This window comes from Podarcis bocagei (genome assembly GCF_964188305.1).
Source record: "Podarcis bocagei genome assembly, chromosome: 2".
NCBI lineage: Eukaryota > Metazoa > Chordata > Lepidosauria > Squamata > Lacertidae > Podarcis > Podarcis bocagei.
Window position 1 is genome coordinate 110216485 of NC_138126.1, and position 23534 is coordinate 110240018.

At 39.4% G+C, this 23534-nt stretch overlaps 1 protein-coding gene across 3 annotated transcripts in view; it reads left to right on the top strand.

Moving 5' to 3' along the window:
• The first annotated feature begins 904 nt into the window (after positions 1-904).
• Positions 905-23534, top strand: part of PITPNC1 (phosphatidylinositol transfer protein cytoplasmic 1) — a 135142-nt gene continuing 112512 nt past the window's right edge. Inside the window, exons 1-2 of one of the 3 annotated variants that reach the window (XM_081181531.1) lie at positions 905-1036; positions 5855-5963. In XM_081181531.1, the coding sequence (XP_081037657.1) occupies positions 5916-5963 (48 nt within the window). In that variant the 5' untranslated portion in view covers positions 905-1036; positions 5855-5915. Of the gene's footprint in view, positions 1037-5081; positions 5964-23534 lie in introns of those variants that run through there. The other 2 variants (XM_081181532.1, XM_081181530.1) reach the window with 2 other exon arrangements.

Here is a 23534-nt window from a genome sequence, read left to right on the forward strand (position 1 = left end):
CGTGTGCATGCACACTTCTTCAGATACGTATCTGAAGAAGTGTGCATGCACACGAAAGCTCATACCAAGAACTAACTTAGTTGGTCTTTAAGGTGCTACTGGAAGGAATTTTTTTTATTTTGACTATGGCAGACCAACACGGCTACCTATCTACTACTGGAGTAAGTTTGTAATGGAATGAAACAATAAGCGAAAGGTCTGCATGTTGTGCTACTAATTATAAAAATGTAAATTGTGTATATATGTGTATTTATGCATTATATGAAAATAAAAATTGAACTAGACAATTCAGTTATAAGATTCGGGTCTTACAGGAAGAGGGCCTTCTCGGTAGTGGCACCCGCCCTATGGAACACCCTCCCACCAGATGTCAAAGGACTTTTAGAAGACACCTGGAGGCAGCCCTGTTTAGGGAAGCTTTTAATATCTGAAGGACTATTGTATTTTAATATTTTGTTGTAAGCCACCCAGAGTGGCTGGGAAAACCCAGCCATATGGGTGGGGTATAAATAAATTATTATTATTATTATTATTATTATTATTATTATTATTAGTGCGAATACATTGTAATAAGTGCAAATCCTTCCTTATGTAAAATCATTTTTCTAATAAGGACCTAAGTTGAGCTTGCTATATCGGGCCACTGGCCCATGTAGCCCAGCTTCCTCTTCTCACAGTGGCCAACCAGATGCTTATGGGAAACCGAAAAGCAGGACCTGAGCGCAACAGCACCCTGCCCACTTGTGATTCCCAGCAACTGGGCATTCAGAGGCATACTGCTTCCAGTAGTGGAGGTAGAACATCTTGTCTCATCACAAAAGAGAGCTGTGATGTCATGGTCTTCTGTCCCTCTGATGTTATACCACCACTGAACTGAGTAAGCCATTTTCATGTGTATTTCAAAAGCACAAACTGGTACTAAGAGACTGAGCCAATGCTATGCTGCATGGAGCATTGTGTGGGTGTTGGAGCTATTGTTTGATTTTGGGAGCAGACCCACCCTTATCGTCCTTCAGCAATGAAGGAACTCATTCAAGTAATTCAATAGGATTTTTCATCAGGAAGGGCTTTGGCAGCGTCCTGTGCAAGACCCAAATTTGGCATACACCCTGCCTCTCGCCTTCCGTTCTGCTCAATTTACTATGTCATAGTTGCAACGCCCTGCTGTACCCCATAGGCTGTACCCCATAGTCCACTGTGGCAGAACCAGTCGCGCTGCCCCGAATCCACCTCTGTTTTCATGGTTCTTGCATCCCACCCTACAGCCTGCAGAGAACCTCTGCAGCTCCACATTCTGATGCAGTTTTATATAGGAACTGAGCAGAGGGGGCAGGTTTCCCCTTGCTTTCAATATGCAAAGTTTGTGAGTGTTAACCAAGCCCTGTTTACTTCATGTAAGACACTATGATAGTAGCTGCAGTGCAAGCTTTTGCTTGCACCACAGGCGCATGTAGAGCAAGAAGCCCATTCAGTAAAAAATGTGAGAATATGGTCAAACATAGTAATTTGAGAGTAGCCTTTATTCTATTTTTTGTGGTTCAGTGGCCAAATCTATAGCTGCATTAAAAGTCAACATAATATAAAATTATAATGTACTGCAGCCATAAAAGAACCTGACTTCTAAATATAGCTATTTCCTCTGGGTAACAGTAGAGCAGAAATTTTTTTGTTAGATGTGTTTAGGCAAGCCACCAGTGGGCCTTCTAGTTGAGTGTGCATTGGAGTGCAGAAGAGCTAAGCAAGAGTTGAAGTGGCTTATATTACCACTAGATGGCAGTGTTTGTCTCTGGACTAAGGCTTACAGATCCTAAGGTTGCATATAGGCAAATCTGAATTTCAAAATTTGTTTGATACTGTATTTGTAAGGAAATTTAACTTTGATAGTTGCAGCTTGTAAATTCAAGTTTTGGGAACTGATTTCAGGCACTGTATTCTTTAGTAGAAAGTACTGCCTTCATCTATTTTTTGGACAGAAAAAAAGACAGCTGGCATTCTAACAAAAGTCTTCATGTACTAAAAGGAGGTTCAATGCCAATTGTGGTGATGTTTCAGTGCAAAAGTGTTAAAGAAATAGAAATAACTTTGGCTGCAATCCTAACCCATTTTCCTGGGAGAAAGCACCACTGAATTCAATAGCACTTGCTTTTGAGTAGACGTGGTTAGGACTGCACTGTTAGTCTCTCGTGCTTATTTTTAGTACTTGATGTGTTTTTATATAAAATGTTTGGGTTGCTGGTTCTTCAAGATCACGGTTACATTTTGGGAAGCGCACACATAATTTACATGACGTAACTTTCAGGGGCAATTTGAGAATATAAGTTATTATGCATGTTAATGAATGAGCTTTAAATGTTGACATTCAAACATAATTAAAATGTATCAGCTTTTTATCTTTTGCGCATTGCTTGCTTCAAAAGTGGAAAAGGATTATGCCTGCTAAAGGAAGATAATAATGGCAATGTGTTTTCATTGAGGCATTTCTAACTGATATGAGAAGCTGTGGCTGCTTTACAGAGTTGAGGGCTGTTAATGAAATGCTGCTCAAAAAGGAAATGGGTGAGGTTGTTATATCCTGTTTTTGTATGTCCTGTGCTGTCCTTTTATATTTATAAAGGACTTGCACATTTCTTTTTAAGAATACAAGCTTAATATTGCAATAGCTGCATCATCATCATCATTATTATTTTCAGTTTGTTGCAAAATGCTGTCATGGATCAGAACAAAAGCCTACTAGTTCAGGATTCCTAACTCAAAGATTGAGGAAGTAGAAAAGAAAAGTGACCAGTTTTTACATAATCCATATTTCATCACTTGCTTTTAGTTTCTTTCAGATGTTATTTCAGCATGGCAGTAAGATTTATTTATCTAGAACACCTTTCCTCTGCTTTTTTCAGAACGACTTACAAAAAAATAATAGTTCGAATAGAAGTCATTTTCTACTCATGCAAGGGCTGTTTTCTCCTACAACATTCTAGCAAGAGATATAACAGTGAAAACAAATGTAGAGGTGTTGTTCTGCTTCTGCCGAAGTTGCACAATTAAAAGCAGAAGAGCTACTGTAGAATCTGTGCTGCTGTTACTGTGCTGCTTCCAAGCCATTGCAGACCAGTGCAGTTGCTGTTTCTGAAATCAGATCAGCATAGAATGCAAATAAGGCATATTAATGGCATTATCGATATGGTCATTTACAAAGAAGAAGTTTGGCTGTTCCCTATCTCATTTGGCTTTCAATCTAACAACAGCTATATAGGGTATGATCCAATAACCCTTCAGCCTTTCATAAGTCACAACCTTACTTGTCCCCAATTTCTCTGGAAGATTCCTCCGGAGTGTGTGTGTATGTGTGTGCAGAGGGAAGGAGTGGAAGTCCTGTTTGTTGTGAGAAGAAGCTCTTTGTGCAATCAGGCTGTCACAACTGGATGTCACCCATAGGAAACTGCCAAAGAAAGGGGATGGAAAATAGAAGCTGGCACAGACAGCTGAAGGCAGAGCTGTAGCTATGGGGAACTAGCTGGGCTGTGTGTGTGTGTGTGTGTGTGTGTGTGTGTGCGCGCGCGCGTGCGTCCAAATGCCCATGGTGGGGTGCCAAATTGGGTCTTTGACCTGGGTGAAATAAAGCCTAGCTTTGCCCCTGGTGAAGGGATATGTGATTATTTCAATTACACATACTTTGGCTTCATTACAATATGGTATTGGGACTATGGGGTTGTTCCAAAGGCTTCTAAGAAAGTATGAATTTGGAAGTGGGATTTGTAGGAAACAAAGGAAGTGGTTGCACTGAGGCATTCTGGGAGGCAGCTCCAAGCAATTAGAGGAGTCAAGGAAGAAAGGGTGCAATTGTTTCAAGGAGCAGGAGACCTTCCATGAGGTTGGTGGAGCTGGACAAGTAAAACAGGAAGAGATCTGTTGGGATGTAAGAGCAGAGATGTTTCAGATGGAGGGCAGGCAATCATGGAGGGTTTTGAAGGTATTTCTTTGGCGTGTATATTGATGCTTTAAAACTCTTCAGGTGCTTTGGGTGATTGTCCTCTTAAGGGATTCTTTTTTTTCCATGAGTCACTTGTTTTTGTTTGAGCGTCTCTAGAGGTTTGTCAGGAATCACAAAGGCCACAAGACACTCCTTTGCTACTATTAAACACTCCAGCAAAATTGGAGCTGTTGTGTGAAATGCATCATGATCCAAGGCTCCGCAGATAGCAGGCAATAAAGTAAAGGGACCCCTGACTATTAGGTCCAGTTGTGGCCGACTCTGGGGTTGTGGCGCTCATCTCGCTTTATTGGCCGAGGGAGCCGGCATACAGCTTCCGGGTCATGTGGCCAGCATGACTAACCTGCTTCTGGCGAACCAGAGCAGCGCACGGAAATGCCGTTTACCTTCCCGCCGGAGTGGCACCTATTTATCTGCTTGCACTTTGACGTGCTTTTGAACAGCTAGGTTGGCAAGAGCAGGGACCAAGCAACGGGAGCTCACCCCATTGCGGGGATTCGAACCGCCGACCTTCTGATCGGCAAGTCCTAGGCTCTGTGATTTAACCCACAGCTCCATCCGCGTCCCATAGCAGGCAATAGAGCACCATAAAATGACTGGTGGAAGTGTGAGTAGAGGTGGGACCACCACCACCATAACCGTTCCTGGTTTATTACAACAGAAATAGTTTTTAAAATGCCATGCATAAAAGATTTTGCAGGTGTTGTTGCCTCCAGTGAAGAAGAGTTTTCTTCTTGCATGTATTTCATGCTTAGTTTTATTTCTAAACACATCCAGCAAAGGTTCCCCCCAGATCTCTAGGAACAGCTTAGTAGCTATCACTGTCTGGAATTGCCTCTAAATTAGTCATATACCATATGTCAGTTTCACCCAACTGCTGCTCCTTGCATTTTTCTAAATGGCCTGAAATCAATCTGCAAGAACCAAAAGGAGAGGGGAGATAAGCGTAGAGAGTGGGGAGAAAGCAATTATCCCTTTGGATTTTATTTGAATTCAGTTGCAGCTTGCTTTCCTTGTGCTGGCTGACACTTCAGCAGAGACATGCTGTTTTGTTTAAAACGTTTGCGTTTTTTTTTCCTATGCCATTTCCCTATTGGCCGGATGGGGCCATCCTTCCTGCTGTGGCTGCTGATGTCAGACACACACTCACACCCTTTCTAAGGCTGCTGCTGCAGAGACTTCTCAGCAAGACCAGATAGGACCCGACCAGTACGTACACACAGCTCTGGTGGGGGAAACCCAGCCCTCAAGAACGATCAAAGGTGGAAGGAAAAGCCAAGACACATCCTGTCTCTCCCTCAGGGTGCAGTAATGCTGAAAGGCATAACATCAGCTTTAGTACAGTGAGGCGGGGAGAGAGAGCCTTGTTTACCAGCCTGGGAAGGAAACGTTATAAACCCTTTGTCTTGGAAATAAGCTTTGCATCTTTGCTGCCGCTGATCTCGTGTGCTGCTGCTGCCGCTGCTGGTGACATTAACATCTGTGGACTATTTCATTTATTTTTACTTCCTCCCCCACCTCGGCTGCTCTAGGAATGTCTTGATGCAACTGGAAAGAAATTGTAGATTTTAATGCATTTCCAGTGGATGTCTCTCCATTCACTATGACAGCATTATTTTATGTTTGAGACTCCTTTGTGTATGTGTGAGTGAAAAATCACATGATCTCAGTTTGAAGCAGGAAAACTGGAAGAGAGAAGAAATTCTGTTTTTTCCCTTTTTTTGCTAGATCAGCTTTCTAGATGGTGGCAGTGGCAATTTCTACATACATTGTCAAGCACACATACTACAGTGTGCAGTAGACCTTGCTGATTTTTTCAAAAAGATATAAAAAAAGATTCCCCCCCCCTTTTTGTTGTTGCTGCAGTTGGGGTGCACTGTGATTACATTTCTCCTAAATTGCTGATTTGCATTTAATGTGAAGGAATATGCTCATGAAGGAGTATCGGATCTGTATGCCTTTGACAGTTGAAGAGGTAAGTGCAGTAGATGGTAATGCTTAGTGCTTTGTTTTAACAATTGTTCCCGAATGTGACTGGAGTGGAGAAGAGTTAATAAATGACCGTGGTGTTTTATTGGGTTCTTTCTACTATTATGAAATGATTTTTCCCTCCACTCTAGTTCATGGAGTCGTATTTCTGTTGCGATGGAAGGAAAGTGCATGCAAGCAAAAAGTAAATATACCAATTTACTGTGTCATCAGAGTTCTGATTGGCTACTAAGCTTTGCTAAGAACACACATGCAAACATAAGCAGGTACACACACTTTGAGCAGGACTGATTTGGAATGGAATCCATGTGGCAAGAATTAATCCAGTGATATTTCTAAAAAATAAAAAATAAAAATGTTTGGTTAAGTCATCCTGTTCTCAAAACGTGCTCCTTGCATACTTCAAATTTAGATGTGTGATGATTTTTCAAAGTTTCTCCTATGTAAAGTAGCATTTGTAAGTGAGCTTCAATTCTTCTAGTGAAACTTTTAATGTAGCCATTCCGTTGTTGATATATTTTACTAAAGCACAGTGTATTTTAGGTACTGAGTGTAGCACACACATATTTAAATAGAAGCACACATATTGAGAGCAAATGGCAGACAAAGGCAAAACAACATTAAGTATGTTGATCATGGTAGTTTTATACTCGGAAGGCAACAAGACTTCAGTACATAAGCTACAGCTTTGATGAATGTTTATATTTATTGGAGTAAAGTTGTGATGTTGTACATGCAGTGAACATCTAAGTTCCCCTTTGTTTTCAGATTCATATTAAAATGTTATGCTTGTTGTTTTAATTGCTATTCAGTCCTTCTCATGGAAGTTTATTTTCCGTTTCATCTTTTGGCAATGCGCAAATACATTCATTTTATTTTTGTTAAAAAAAACATACCTGACAGTACTGTAGTCCACAAGGGGGAGCTTTGAACATATTCTTCCATAGAACTTTGTTCCCATCTTTTGATGCAGAAATTTATACAATAGTGGTAAGAATATCACTAGTAGATTGTTGCAGGTATCTTTTTTTCTGTAAAAAATAAACATAGCACTTGCACTCTATGTGTTTCGGAAGCCTGCTTGGACTATCTGGCATGAAACATTTCGGTTGTTGCACTAGAAGCAGTGAAATGTATCAAAAGTACCACATTTCTGCCTGCCTTGTGTAAAACGACTACAGTAAAGAGAAATACAGTTTTGAGGTTTCCTGTGCAATCTACTTTGTACCTGTATGTATTTGCTGGCTACATAGTATTTAGTACATCTGCAGAGAGTGAACCGGTTGGGAACTAGCAAGCTCATACTGTGTTTGCTGGAGGTACATATAATTGGTTGTTGTGTTGGTTTTTCCTTCAGTAGTTTCTTATCTTTTCCAGCCTTCCCAGCAAAGCCAACATTCTAGTGTTTAAAACAGGTTTGCAAATAATTCCAAATGAATTATTAGTCCATAGAAACCCCCACTGTGTATCTGGGTTAGCCATTTGTGGACATTTACAACCTTAAAGCGACCCCTGCTCACCCCCCCATTCCCATTTTCAAAAGTTTCTATGCCTAGTAGTTTGAAGAGAATAGTTTTGCATGAGTCAGAATTAAAACCCCAGGTGTTGTGTAAATATCTGAAAACCTTTGATGCCTCTTCAAGGGCAGCTTATGTAGACCTTTTAAGTAAGTATTTCTGTAGTGCCATCAAAGTATGTCAAATGCAAAACCATCTTTTAACAAAGATTTGTGGATGTGCATTGGTACAATTTGCTGCTACTTTATACTGTGAATAAAATTGCAATCCGGTGGACACTAACTTGGGAATGAGTCCTATTGAACTTAATGGACATTACTTCTACGTATGTATGTTAGTCTATATTTGTGCATGCACACGAAAGCTCATACCAAGAACAAACTTAGTTGGTTTCTAAGGTGCTACTGGACAATTTTTTTATTTTTTAAATATATTTCACTCTTATGCAGTATCTGTGCTGAGCTCCCTGTCCCAAACAATTAAAATGAATTAGTAATTGTTGGCTATCTGCAACAAGTTATGGACAACTTCGCATATAGGCATTGAAATTATACATACAGATCCAAACAGGATGCCACCCTGAATGAGGAAAAACTTAACTTCAATAACAGTTAATTTTAATTATATTACTTGGAAGTTTGTGATAGTGTTTCTAGAAAATAACCTAGTTTAAAATGATATCTGAATGTAATACAAACAAAGCCTACATTCTAACCACTTAAAACTGACTATCAAACACACTGCGGTGATTCAGATGTGACATCAAACAGTTTGACATTATGCATAGCTGGATTATTGGGTTTCATTACTGCCTCTCCCTCCCTTTGTTCCTTGTTCTTGCACTTCCTGCCTCCTTTCCTGGTTTGAGATAAAACTTAGTTTGAAGTTTTGGTTGGCAAACTATGGTTTGTGCTTTCTCTGCAAAACAGAATTGGAAATTTGGTTTCTAGTTCTGTTTTGCAAGGCAAACCCAGTAAAGTTTTCCAGTTTGGATAAAACTGGCAAGCTGGCTGCCTGAAACCAAGGTATTGGGCAGGGAAGCCCTATGCATGAAGGGCAAACGGAAGCACACAAACCTGGGCCTCACCTTTGGCTTGTGCATATAAAATCAAATCATGGCTTGATGAACCAAGATGCATTTTAAGATAGGCTTATGATAGAGCTCATGTATCTGAGCTTGCTTAGTGTCCTTACGTGTGTGTGTGTGTGTGTGTGTGTGTGTGTGTGTGTAAATATATATATATATATATATATATATATATAACGGGCCAATTGCTTCATCTCTACATTGTGTAGTAGAAAATACATGTTAGTTGCATGAGAAGCAATTTTGGATTATGCCCTGGTATAATAGAAGTTAATTAGTTTCAAAAGCAACCAATTTGTATGCATTTTTTGTTCAGTAAACATTTGATAGAAAACTTGAAAATTGATTTAAATTAGCCTGCCTTGGAGTGTGTTTCTTGAGGCCTCTGAAATATGTTCCTCTTCTGAGACTGTAGCCTAAGTAATCTTGGTAATGTTCTTTTTAACTATTGCCATTTTGTGCAGAAAGCAGTGGTAAATGTACAAGAACATTGTGTGATTAAGATGTTAGCAACTAACTGTTGCTTCCCTTGGCTTCATTGCTATCCTGTTACTTTCCTTTAGTTTTTTAAAAAGGCTATGAGCATATGACCTTTAAACATTCATCATCAAAGGGGACTTTTTCATTGAACAGTTAATATATTTGTTCAAAGTCTCATGTGACTTGAGTGAGTTGAGTAAAATGTCAGAATCCCATCTTCAGTAGTTTTGTGGTAAAAATTTCCGTTATGATTACAGTTTTTTTCCAATGCATGCAGAACTCTGATAAATCATATCTATTATTCAAGTCTTCTGAGTGCCTATGCTCATGTAACCACAATGATGCCATTTGTGTGCAAGAGACAGAGATCAGCAGGCTCAGGATAACCCTGAGATCTGTGGAAGTACAATAAAAAATAAATAACTGGGGGGGGGGAGTTACAAAACCTAATGAAAACTGAGTGTGCTCTGGGGCCATGGAATGCTAGCTGACTGTTGTGGAATAAGAAATGGGGGAAGTGGAATGGAATACGGTGAACAGGAGGCTCCCACACGGCAACATTTTGTTGTAGGTCCCATTGCCTATAGGGCTAGGCAATATATCGTCCAAAACTGGTTTGAAGTCCATATCGAGATACCGGTTTCATAATTTTTGACCTGGCAATATATCGCAAATCGTGGTGTGTGTGTGTGTGTGTGTGTGCTATGCAAAAATCACAATTTGGGGGAAAACCATGAAGCCAGCCAGTGCCTCTACATAGCTCCATCCTTCTTTCAGACATTGTGATATGTTGTGATGTTGAAAACCAGGTATCGCCCAGCCCTATCTTAGCTACTTACACATCAGCAAAAAACTTAATTGGTCTGTTCACAGGCCCACTAAGCCAAACCAAGACACAAATGAGCAAACATGCAGACCCCTGGAAAGAATGACTTTGCTCTTCACTGGTCATTATGCTGCTGTGCTGAACCAAACCAAACCACAGTTTGACTTCATATGTCAGCTAATGCTTGGCTCATGGTTTAGCTGTTTACCAGGCAAATCACGGGCTGTAATCAAGGTGTGCCCTGTGGTTTGTCCTCTTGAGCAGCCCATGTTTGGTCATTTGCACCAGGCCATGATTTGGCTTGGCTTGGTATTACCTGAGAACGAAGGCAGATCTTGCAAAACATTTTTTTGGGGCAATCTTGCCAAGTGGATGACATATCTCATTTAATTAGTTCACTCATCGCTATTTCAGCTGAACGAGATTGCCCACCTAAGGCTGAAGACACTCCAGTTTGTAAGCCTGAGGCCAGTTTCTTTTTCAAAAAATACAACCATAATGAATGTTGCTGCTATCTAGCTAGTAAAAAGAACTAACAATTGTTTACAATATAAACATTCCCTGTGGTATAATTTAGTATTGATTTTATGGCCCTTGCTGAAACATCTGAGTATATATTTGCCCTAAGGAGTTGATCGTTCCTGGTTCTTAAGCAAGAGCATGAAATGTAGGAAAATATATTCTGCTTAGCATATTCGTTATCTTGAAGTACAATAGTATTTATTGTTGTTTTTTAAAAAAAATATTTTATCCCACATTTTCTGTTCAATAACACCTTCAAGATGGTTTAACAGCATCAATCCAAACAGTTCGATTTCAGTAAAACAACACAATAAAACATCCAATATTAAGGAACATAATTCAGTAGTGCAGGAAGATAGCCAATATCATAACAGTGAGCAAAATATTCAGTTATATAAGTTGAGAGTCCAGTAAGTCTTTTCTGTGAACCGTCCTGAGACTTCCAGGTAAAGGGCGGTATATGAATCCAACCAATCAATATAATAATAATAATAATAATAGTAATAATAGTAATAATAGTAATAGTAATAATAATATTAATATTAATAATAATAATAATAATAATAATAATAATAATACAGTGGTACCTCGGTTTTCGAACAGCTTTAGTTCATGAACAACTTGGAACCCAAACACTGTAAAACCGGAAGTAGGTGTTCCGGTTTTCGAACTTTTTCCGGGAAGCCAAACATGCTCTGTTTTGAGTCCTGAGCTTCCGTTTTTACTGTTGCGCAGCTAATTTGCATCCCCCCATTGTAATTCAAGCCTTCTGTTTCCGATTGCAGTTTTCTGAGGTGATATGTGGAGCTTACGGTATAGTTGGTGCTTTTGTTTTTGCTATTTATTTTGCGTTTTTTGTTTTTGAGGCTTTTTCGGTTAATTTGTTTTTGGGACTGTGTTTGATTGATTGATTGATTGATTGTGTGACTGCGGAAATGGATAAAAGCCCCCCTCCCCATCCAAACAATAACTATCATCAGTACAGGTAAGAAATTTTTTAAATTTTAATTTTTATCATCTACAATACCGCTTTATTTGTTTTATAGTACAGTACATTGTTTATTGCTTTCATTTTATGGATCAATGGTGTCGTTAGATAGTAAAATTCATGTTAAATTGCTGTTTTAGGGGTTGTTTTTAAAAGTATGGAACGGTTTAATCCATTTTGCATTACTTTCTATGGGAAAGTGCGCCTTGGTTTTGGAATGCTTTGGTTTTGGAACAGACTTCCGGAATGGATTAAGTTTGAGAACCAAGGTACCATTTTAGTAGTAGTAGTAGTAGTAACAACAACAACATGAAGAAGAAGTTTATAATCAGCTGACAGTCCATTCTCTTAGGATCTTCTATCTGGGCTTTTCAGGTAAAGGAGTTCCCTGGCCACACCTTTCTCAAAGTGTGCTATTAGAATACTAATTGAGAAATAATGTTCTACATACTGTAGTTCTTAAAGGAGAACAGTGGCATCACCAGCAAGATGACCATGTACAACTTGTCCTTAAACTGTTACTCATAGAATCTACTGGTTAGCTACTGTCCGCAGCTATCTCAAATTAGTTCTTGAATTTCCCTCCAGTTAGCTTGCTTCAATGAGCTGGTGGTGGTAATCAGAAAGGGACCAGTTAAATCAAAAATAAGATAAATTGGAAATATATATTTAAATCAAAGCACAGAAATGTTAAAAAGAGATAAACTCGGCAATCCTGGATGAAATGTAACAGGGCATTGTATTATGGAAAAGAATATTACACGGACAAATAAAAATAAAGAAAGACACGGCTACTAATAAAGCATGTATCATTGCATCCTCATGAAACTTTCACCAGTTCAAGCTAGTTAAAAGCTTACTGAATCCCTAAACTTGCATCCACCTTCAAAGGCAACAAGCCACAGGATCTTATTGCCACATACTGCAAAATTTTCCAAGGCTAAAGACTCACAGCACTTCTAACTAAAGTGAAACGTGAAAGTCAAGAAGATCAAATCTGTTCAGAATGCCTTAGGGTTAGTCAAAACCACAATAATAGAAGTTCAGTTAGAAAGTGTGTTGACTATCAGGAAAACTACTCCAGGGCCAAGGTTTCCTTCAGACAATTGAAGTCTTGTCCAAACGGAAATAACAAAAAGGAACATAAACTTTGGCAAAGTAAATGCAAGTCAACGAAAAGTATTTGGGGAACACTTTGCTAAACACATTAAAACCACCACCAGCAAAATATTTAAATTTGTTAGAAGTAAGAAGCCATCTAGCGAGGTGGGGTAGCAAAAGGAGTCAAAGGTGTGCTTAAAAGGTGGGAGGGACTGCAGAGCAGCTGAATTCATTGCATTGTTTTCCACAGTGAAAGATGTAGAGCAGCTGCCTGCCCTTGAACTAACTTTCTTAGGAAGGCAAATAAACAATGAGATGAAGTTATAGGCCTTATTGACAGATTTAAAACAGACAAATCACTGTTTTAAATCACAGATGGCATCCATCCAAGAGTTCTTAAATAGCTCAGATGAACTTGTCCCTAAGATCAGCCTCCATGCGTAAGCACTGGAAATAGACAGGATCCAGGGGAGTTCTGGGAAATTACAGGCTGCTCCAGGAAAACTGGTAGAAAGCACCATTAAAGATAGAGTACCAAGAATATAGACAAACAGGCCTTGCGGAAGCAGGACCAGTATGGCTTATCTAAGTTTAACTAACCTTTGAGAGCTCTTTTAAAATACCAGTAAACATATAGACGGTGATCCAGTCAACACTGTGTGCTTAGATTTTCAAAGAGCTTTTGATTAAGCATACCCCCCAACATTTTGGGAGGGCAAATCGGGGCACCACCCACAACTCCATCACTCACCTGCTTGCCTGCTCCCTGCCACCGCCCCCTTGCTTGCCCGTCTGCTTGTCCCCCTCCTACCTGTGCCAGAGCACAGGAGCTAAAACAGGACATCCCAAATTGGGATAAGAAGCTGGGGTGGCTTCTGTCACTCCAGGATGTCCCGCTTAAAACAGGACACTTGGAGGTTATGCATAAAGTCCCTCACCAAAGACTCTTGAGTAAGTTTAGTAGTCATGGAATAATAGGAGACGTCCTCTTATAGATCAGCAACTGGTTAAGCAACAGAAGCTGAGAATAGGAATAAGCAGATCTCCAAAAGGACCTCTATTTTAATTTGCATTAAAATAGCAAATGATGTTCAATATAAGCAAGTGTAAAGTGATGCATATTGAGGCAATGAAAAGGCACAAATGAAGTCTGAACTGGCAGTGACTGATCAGAAATGAGACTTTGGGATTGTACTGGATAGCTCAATGAAGTTTTCAAGTTGGTACACAGCAGTTGTAAAACAGGTTGGACTAAAATGCGAGCCAGCTTCTTTTTTGGCTGAGAAGTCTCAAACCCCCTCCCCATATGCGGCCTTATGCAAACTCATGGCGCTTCTCTCTTTTCCCACATTACAAGAGTATGAGCCTTCCTTTTCCTTCATGCAAACTCTAATGCATGTCCAGCCTAGTTATTTCTAACACTGATTACTGCAGTTTTCTCTCTGGTCTTTCATTGTCTCACTTTCTTCTGTTCACATGGACTCTGCTGCCATAGTTATTCGCCTCTTCCTCTCTTTCTGGTCATGCTTCCTGTGACTATATATATAGTGCACACATGCATATGTGCAGTATATAGTTAAATGTTTAAAAATACACATACAAGCCGACAAACAAATATAGTCTAAATATAATCAGCAGATATAGTATGAATAACAATATTTATTTCAGTTCAGTAACTCCTAAATGCATACTTAAACCTCCATTCTATAAATCCATAAAATATTTAAATTGAACATCACAAGCATTAAGGAATCAATCATTGTAGCTCCCCTAAGAAGCATTCAAAAGGATCTGAAATCTTACTATTTTCTTGGTGAACTGCCCAGTGTTTGAAACTCCCATTGTTCCAGGCGCATTTTGCAACAGGGAATTTCATTAGTGCAAGCTGTTTTTGTGCTCTGGGCACAGTACTGCGCCTAAGATTTCAGATTAAAACTGCAGAGTGGAAGGAAAGGAGGACCTTTTTCTGCCTCCCCACTTCCAGCTACTCTCCGAAGACTGGAGAAGAGACCCTCTTAAGGATATTGGGGGGCGGCGACAGGTGAAGAACTAGACCATGTGAAAACTGAACACAATACTTTAGCTGCAGTTCATTCAGCTTTGTATTCCTGTTATTTAAAAAATGTGCCTAGACATAGTTGTGCACATAACCTCGGTTTAAGGTGCCATTTAGCTCCTAGCTTTCATATCTCAGTTTCTAACACTGAAACTGCCCCTTGGAAAATAAAGATATTCCCTCCCCTAACATTGGTTCTTTTAATAATATTAGTTATTCCACTATTCCAGGGGCTAGCAACCTTTTTAGGCCTGTGAGCACATTGGGATTTTTGAGTGTTCCGTAGGCAGCATCGTCTCTGGTCACTTGTCTTAAGAGAAAGTGAAGAATATTTTGTAAAGAATGATAAAAGCAGTTTAGGCCTCTCTAATGGATCATTATTCCATGTGTGCTTAATTTAAATATTTGCTGTCATGGTGTAATACCACTGAGAACTGCCAATGATTAGATAGATACATGCATACAATCAGATGTATTATTCTGCATTTGAAAAACAGACCGGCCCAAGAAGATCAGGAGGTCAACTTGTGTTTCACCTTGATGATATTGGGACTCCAGGAGGAAACAAAACTAGCCTCTGGATTCTCACTCTCAGCATGCCTAGATTTTAATTCTGACTTCTCTTGAAAAAAGTATTGTTTCAAAGAATAGCAATTGGCGGATATAAATAAAGCATTAGTTTATTCAATTTGTTCATCTTACCGAACATAAAGGTAAAGGGACCCCTGACCATTAGGTCTAGTCGTGACCGACTCTGGGGTTGAGGCACTCATCTCACTTTACTGGCTGAGAGAGCAGGTGTACAGCTTCCGGGTCATGTGGCCATCATGACTAAGCCGCTACTGGCGAACCAGAGCAGCGCACAGAAACGCCATTTACCTTCCTGCCAGAGTGGTACCTATTTATCTACTTGCACTTTGACGTGCTTTCGAACTGCTAGGTTGGCAGGAGCAGGGACCGAGCAATGGGAGCTCACTCCGTCGCGGGGATTTGAACCGCCGACTTTCTGATCGGCAAGCCCTATGCTCTGTGGTTTAACCCACAGCGCCACCCGTGTCCTTTACAGAACATAGAAAGTTGCTTTACACTTGAGCCCAAACCATTAACCCATCTAGCGCAGAACTGTCTGCAGTGACTGGCAGTCTCTGTCCAGGCTTTCAGTCTACTTATAGATGCCAACAGATGCTCTACCGCTATGGCCTTTCCCCTCATCGCAGTTTTACTCTTTAAAAAAAAAAAAGTGTAAATTTTCCTTTCATGTTCAGTTTCCAGCCAGCTAACTTTCAGAACTGATAAAGAAGCGGATCCAAATCTCTTCTAATTTTGCTGTTGCTTTGTGTGTATTTACCTTCCCGGCCCACAAGTATGCAAAAAGACTTGCTTGAACAAAGAGATCTGATCTCTCTTGAGCACTCGTATCTGCTTACATCACAAGGCCTTCCTGAGTGCATGACTTTAAACTGACCTTGAGGTTTACAAGCTGGTAAGTAACTATACAACAGCTCAAGAACACAAGCCTACCAGTGCTGCTTTTAGGGAGCGGGAGTGGAAGGGGTGGGGGGAGAGGGGAATCCCAAGCATGGGATCCAAAGACATTTCAAAGAACATGTAATTTAACCCTTCGGCAATACATACGATTACTTATTGCTGTTATATAGGCTCTCAAGCCTATATTTGAAAATAGTCAAATGGGCGTAATATATTAAAACAAAACTTTTAAATGTTGAAGGTACAGGAGACACAATGACAAAGTCACAGTAAAAATATATATGTAGAAGTGCAATTATAATAAAACTCATTTCCAGAGAAGCAGCCTTGTCAGTCTGTACTGCAGCAAAAACAGAGGTTTGTAGTACCTTTAAAGACTAGCACATGTATTATTCCAGTCTACTTAATTCGATGCACAAAATGTAAGATATACACGGGTGGTGGCAAAACAATAATTCGGTTAATTTTTTTTAGATGAAACATTCCATCCTCACTTCACACATTAATAGACAGTGCATATTGCACAAGGCATCATTGTAAAAAAAGTGATTTTTCAAAACTTATTTTAATCATGTGCAAATATATGCCAATTTAATAAGTTAAAACTAATTGATCAGTGTATTGTAACTTTATAGGCTAGTGTTTACATATACATACTGGCTCTAGGGTTGCCATATTTCAAAAATGAAAATCCAGATACAAAAGTTGTTGAGCTCCCCCCCCCACCGCTATTTTTTTTAGGAAATTTGCCAAAAAACAACACTTCTGACATGAGTTGCCATACGCCCGGGTTTTACCAATTTTTGGAAATTCCACCTGGATGCTATTTCTGATGGACGAATTCCGGATATGTCTGGGAAATTCCGGACGTATGGCAGCCCTAACTGACTCTGATATTTGAACACAATCCAGTTAAACAATAGATTTAAGGTATGCTTAACTTTGTTGCTGTTTGCCAAGCCTCCTTGTTTATCCTCTTGAAAATGGCCTTTCCAGGGTGTGAGTTGTAGAACCAATCAAACTCATTGGAGATCTTTCACGGTCTGTTCTGTTGCTTTTTATTTCACCACCTCTTCCCCTGCTCACTCTTCCAATACCAGGCTCTGTTTCTCTGTACTGCCTTCGTTCCTCTACTTTTGTCAAATTCAAAGCTTGTAACTTTTATACCTCCCAATTTTGGTGCCTGTTCTCATGATTCAGAAGAAGATTGTTGTTATCCTAGTCATTTCAGCCTGCTGCTTGTAGTGTTCCGAGGCTAATTCTTCAATCTGATGGATGTTTTTGCATTGTTTGGGATGAGATCCTGCCAGCCGCTTTCTGACAAAGTGCTTTGGGTTCTTTTTACAAAAGGTATCAAGGCTATACAAGATTAAATGTATCTTGCTTGAAGCAGCAAATTATTTGGATCCCACGATAAAAAAATTTGGAAGCTTTTTTCAGTTTGCAAACTACTGTAGCGTTCTGCAAACATCATTTTCTTAGCTTCATAAACAGGAAGAATGCTTCCCTTTATGACTGCTCTAAACAATGAAGCTAGACTTGTATGTTAAGAGCAACTGCTCTCGTTCATTTGCTGCTAGGCTATCGTAGCAGTTGTTTTGAACAAAAAAAGAACTTGACTATAATAATGGATTGCCTCTCCCATCGCATCTGTGCCACACTCTACTTAATATTTTTCTGTCCCTCTATTTTCCGCAGACTTGTTCCACATTTCATTGATCTTGGAATAAGGCAAAACATCTTGTAGTGGAAGTGTTATGTCATAAGAACAGGTGTCTATAGGTTGGTTACTTTTAGACTATACTTTACTATTTATAGCGTAACCTCTTCATACAGACACCTCTGTTATTTGTTACCATGGTATTGTATGTCATGCTTGGTGGTAAAGACAAATAAAAATAGATGCAATGGCACCAAAATAACAGCATAACAGGTGGTTACATATTTATGAAGTTGTAATTTTGGGTAGTGAAGAGACTGGTACGTTCTAGGCCCCAGAGTGTTGAAAATCAACCCCTGATAACTCACTGACAGTTGTGGAAAACACTTTGCTGATAAATATGCACTTGTTCTACCTTTGATGACATACATGAAATAGGCACGCATTTAGAACTCCCACAACTCCACTTAGATGTGAAACTTGCTCTTTCGTACTTGTAGTATTCTTCAATTATGGAAAATGTTGTACTCCTATCTAGTTGCACTTTGTGAATAAAGGCAAAATATACTGCATTTTCAAGTACTGTTAAAGCAGAAGATTAACACAATTATGTATCGATCGTTCCTAAACGCTATTTGTAGGATCGCTTTTGCCTTTGCAAAACCTGTTTTAATTCTTAACTACCAAGGTTAGCATTGGTCTCTGATGAAGCTGAAAAATAATGCATAGTATACGTAGATGGCATATAATATTAAAATGAGTGTTAAGTGTGATTATTATTTTTTGTTTGTTTAGTCGTTTAGTCGTGTCCGACTCTTCGTGACCCCATGGACCAGAGCACGCCTGTTGTCTTTGTCCATGGAGTTTTCTTGGCAGGGATACTGGAGTGGCTTGCCGGTTCCTACTCCAGTGATTATTATAGACTTTCTTAATTAGCCAGTTAAAAATGTAATATGTTAGCATGATTCTTAATCCAGAATTTTGTATCTGAGCAAGTTTGGTTATGTTTCTGTACTTGAAAACTGATAGTAGTGTAATAGGAGTTAGAGGCAATGACAGGGGAATAACTTTTAAATGAAGGATTTCAATTTGCTTCTTGTATTTTTTTCACATATAGGAACACCTGCCAAGACTCCTTAGTCTTAACTGAAGACAAGTGCTCAGAACTTTTCAGAACCAAGGGCTGGTAGTGACTAGGATGAACATTGTTCCTTCATGACATGGAAATTATATAGCCATGTTGACAGTGCGCATATTGATAATTTGCACAATAATTAATACAGAATGTGGCTATTAACATCAGACTATCTGGTTTATCAAGAGTTATCAGGACAGAGAGGCATGTTGATGCATGGTGCCAGTTGTTCCCCACTTTGCCCCTTCTTGGCCTGAGTAGAATAAACAAACGAGGAAACTTTTACTTCTATTTACACCAGAACAAGGTATCGTGTTTGTTGCTTCCCAACAAGCAATAATCAGAAAGTCCGCAACAAACCATGGCTTCAGGGTGGCTGAATAACAGCAACACACCACAAAGATTGCAAAAATAATGTGTCAGTACCAGGCTGCTTGATATTTTAAAGATATAAAATAAAACCTTCTTAAGAATTGTCTTACCAAGACAACAAAATTTGTTGGTTTACCAACACCTGGCTGATAGCACAATCCTATGTATATCTCCTGAGAGGTCAGTCCTGTTGAATTTAATAGGTCTTTCTTCCAGGTAAATGAATACAGTATAGGGTTGTAACCTAAGACCAGTTAGGGTGGAATTCAAAATAGTGCTAAGGATATTGTTCCATCAGCACAAGCATTCCTGCTTGCCTAACAGAATGACCTCTCCTCCATGTGCTGCTCTGGGGGGAACTCCTGACCCTCTAGAGTGGATTTGGGGATGGCACATGGGGGAAACCCTGTTGTGCTAGCTAGCAGGATCACCATGCTGGTTTCTGCTAGTACAGGCAGCAACTGTTTTAGGTGTGTCCGATATGTGCGTGACTGCACACGTGTCCATTGCACCAGACCCAGAAGTGACCCAAAATGTCAGAGCTACCAAATGTCATTGGTATTTGAACTGTATTTTTGTTACTGTAGATGTCCAAAATACATAGACTGTAGACCAGAGATGGAGGAACTGTGGTCTTCCAGTTATTGGTAGACTACAATTCCCATCCACTCTGACCATTGGGCATGCTGGCTTGTACTGATGAGAGTGAGAATCAAACATCAGGCTGTTAACAGTCTCTGCTTTTTTGAGGTGTGTGTGCATGTGTTTTGGAGTTATTCCTTCTCTCTTAGTTTATAGGGAAAATAATATATAGGATATCAAATGCATAATAGAAGCTTCTGTTAGGTTTATTATATTCTAGATATTAAAAACATTTTTCCTGAACATCATTATTGGGGAATGGCCCTGAAAGATATGTGCTACAAAACAAAAGACCAAATGGTTTACTTTAAATGTAGTTGTTGGGTAAGAGACATATTTTTTCCTGTTTTATAACAGAGAAAGCTCTCTTCTTTTTTTTGATAATTAGATTTGAGGAACAACAAATCACTTCTACTTTATAATATAACAATTTGTCCATAATGCTTTGTGAAATATTTGAATCCCTTATTTTTAAACCATGAATAAAAAGATTTCTCTTTGCTCCTGACTTAGATATTTTGATAATGAATATAAATTAGTGAATCAGTGTTCTTTGCAATAAAAGTCTCCTAACAACCATAAGCTATTTTAAATAGGCCCCTCTATCCTGTGTATGGCTTGCAACTTTATATAAATTGGTCTGTTCTAAATTTATAGAGGAAAAATGTTCTTTCCTGAGGCATCATTACTGTGTCTATCAAATGTTTCTGTTTGAATATACCTAGTAATTTTGAACTTTTCTCTTAAAGTGAGGGTCCATTTTGAAGTACTAAGTGGGCTGAGACTCAATTGTGAAAGACACAAGCACGTGATCCCCAAATGTCTTGTGTCTTTCTTTAGCTTTCCTTGAACAGAAGTGTTCTATGCACTGTAAAATAGGCAGGCATGTACAAGATATGTGCTTTTCCAAATTTGGGTGAGCACCATTTATAAAATTACTGTGCTTAAAATGAATGTGTGGACCTCTCTTCCATATTTCTCCCTTATATGCCACCTTCCTCTTTATAACTACCGGTACATCAAAGAGGTGCAGAGAACTAATATATGGAAATGAAAATTTTATCCTTCCTGTGTCATGCAGCTCCTGCATAGAACTATTATCTTCTGGAGATATTATGGTGCTATGCCCAGGCCTGGTGAACTTGCAGTATTTTTTCAGATTACTTTACAACTGAGAAAATGACCTCTGCTCCCTCGTGTGACTGGGGACCAGCCATCATGTTTAATCTATGAGGAATTTGAAAGTGCCAAGAAAGATAGGGAAACTCTTGGGGACCCAGTTTCCATGGAGCTTTAATGCCTTGTCTTCAAAATATAGATGGTTGCTATTAGCCCCAAATCTATAGAGACATAACTCAGAGGCAGGCTGCACTGAATTCTGTCCTTATGATTGTATGTGAAGGGAGATAAAATGTTTATGGGAACTGGATGTTACTTTTTCCACTTTCAACAGCTGTATTAGTAATAGAATTAGATATTAAGAACAGTTTGCAAAATGTTCTTCCTCATGAAAGCTACACAACTCTATGTTCAGTTTATTACCTGCAGTGTAGTCTCTGATGTGTGATTCGCATTCCTGCATCTAGACCATTATTGTGGGAGGTGAATTACGGGAATTAATTTTCCATGCTTACTGAATTTAACAATTCCTTTCTGCTTTGTAGATTCATTGTTGCTTCATCTCTTTGTTTATAGTCATAACTTGATTGAAGAACATTGGATCATAAAATGTTCGTTTATACTGCCATAGTCCCGCTGGTGTCAAGCATCTATGCTGGTACTTAATGAATAGCAAGAAAAGAAAATGGTAAAAAATGATGTATTTAAAAAGAAAGATATGAAAAAATTTACTACTGTAAAGCCAATGTTTAGCTTCTTCTCATGAAATAGCTATTTGAAACAAATATACAGAAGGGATGAGCTGGTACATAGCATGCATGTAACATCTGGTGTTGTCACTGGCCGTCTTCCCCACCCTTCCCCCAGACTACATGCCTATTAATTTGTGTCTTAAGCCCATCTTTTGTGGGGACAGCACATGATATTACAGATTACTTTAAAAATCAACTTGTTTCTTCCCGCAAATCAAATAATACAAATGGCTCCTTCCAGAGGTTCAAAACAGAGCACAAACAATAAGACAGCTGCAAATGTTATCTGCATAGACGTGTTACAAAAATTTGAGTTACTTCAGTGGTTGACATCCTGTCAATTCTTACCGCAGAGTAAAGTATATGGAACACAGTGGGACTTACTGCAGAGTAAATATGCCTAGGATCACTCTGCATTTTGTTGCTGCATGTACCACACATATAGCAATACACACATATACCTAAATGATGCGTATTGTGACATTTTTTAGCACAGTTCACCACAGCGGAAATAGTAATGAGAAAATAAACCAGAGCAATTGATTTATACAGTTTATTAAAGACAGTTTATGTATATAGACAGCATTCAGATTGGGCCAAGCAATTACTGGATTAAATCTATAATCGGGGAAGTAGAGAGCATCAATTAGGAAGGAGCAGTGTGTAAACCATATGGGAAGGTTGAGGAAGAGGCTGATGTCAAATAAAGAAAGGTACATGGCAGGGTCTTTTTATTTTATTTTTAATATACCATACCTTTATCCACAAATAGATTTATAGGACATGTGCATTAAAAATTACAACAAGAAATTAAAAACAACACAAACAATTAAACAAAAATAAAAACTATACAGGCAGCTCAAATGCATCTACTTAGAACATCTGGTTAAATAAAAAAGTTTTGACCTGGTACCAAAAATAATACAGTGTTGATGCCAGGCATACCTTCTTCAGGGGATTATTCCAGAGTCAGGACACCCATCACAAATTTGCTCCCCTCTTTAGCATATACATAGTGTACTTTTCTTATAAGTGTATCATGGAAAAGGGAGAATGTAAATAACACTTCTCCTGAAGTGGTATACATTACAAAGGTAAAGGTAAAGGAACCCTGGATGGTTAAGTCCAGTCAAAGGTGACTATGGGGTGTGGCGCTCATCTTGCTTTTCAGACCAAGGGAGCTGCCGTTTGTCTGGGGTCATGTGGCCAGCATGACTAAACTGCTACTGGTGCACAGAGGACCGTGTTGAGTGCCAGAGCAAACAGAAACAACCTCAGCTGTAAAAAGGTCAGCTGGTCATCAGGTGTAGGCTGCTGGCAAGTTGCAGAGGTGAGCTAGGATGAGTGGCTCGTTTCATTTGATACCCTGTGTTGTGTTAGCAAAGTGCTCTTGAATGGGGCTCTAGCAGGAACGGAGGTAGATAACCTGAGGCCCTCCAGACATTGTTGGACTTCACAGCTCCCATCAGCCCCAGACTACATGACCCATGGTCAGGGATGATGGGAGCTGTAATCCAGCAATATCTGTAAAACCACAGGTTCCCTCCTCTCTGAGCTACAGAGTCAGATGAGGCTACATCCCATTTCCCATTGCAGTGGTACCTCGGGTTAAGAACTTAATTCGTTCTGGAGGTCTGTTCTTAACCTGAAACTGTTCTTAACCTGAAGCACCACTTTAGCTAATGGGGCCTGCCGTGCTGCCGGAGCATGATTTCTGTTCTCATCCTGAAGCAAGTTCTTAACCCGAGGTACTATTTCTGGGTTAGCGGAGTCTGTAACCTGAAGTGTCAGTAACCCGAGGTACCACTGTAT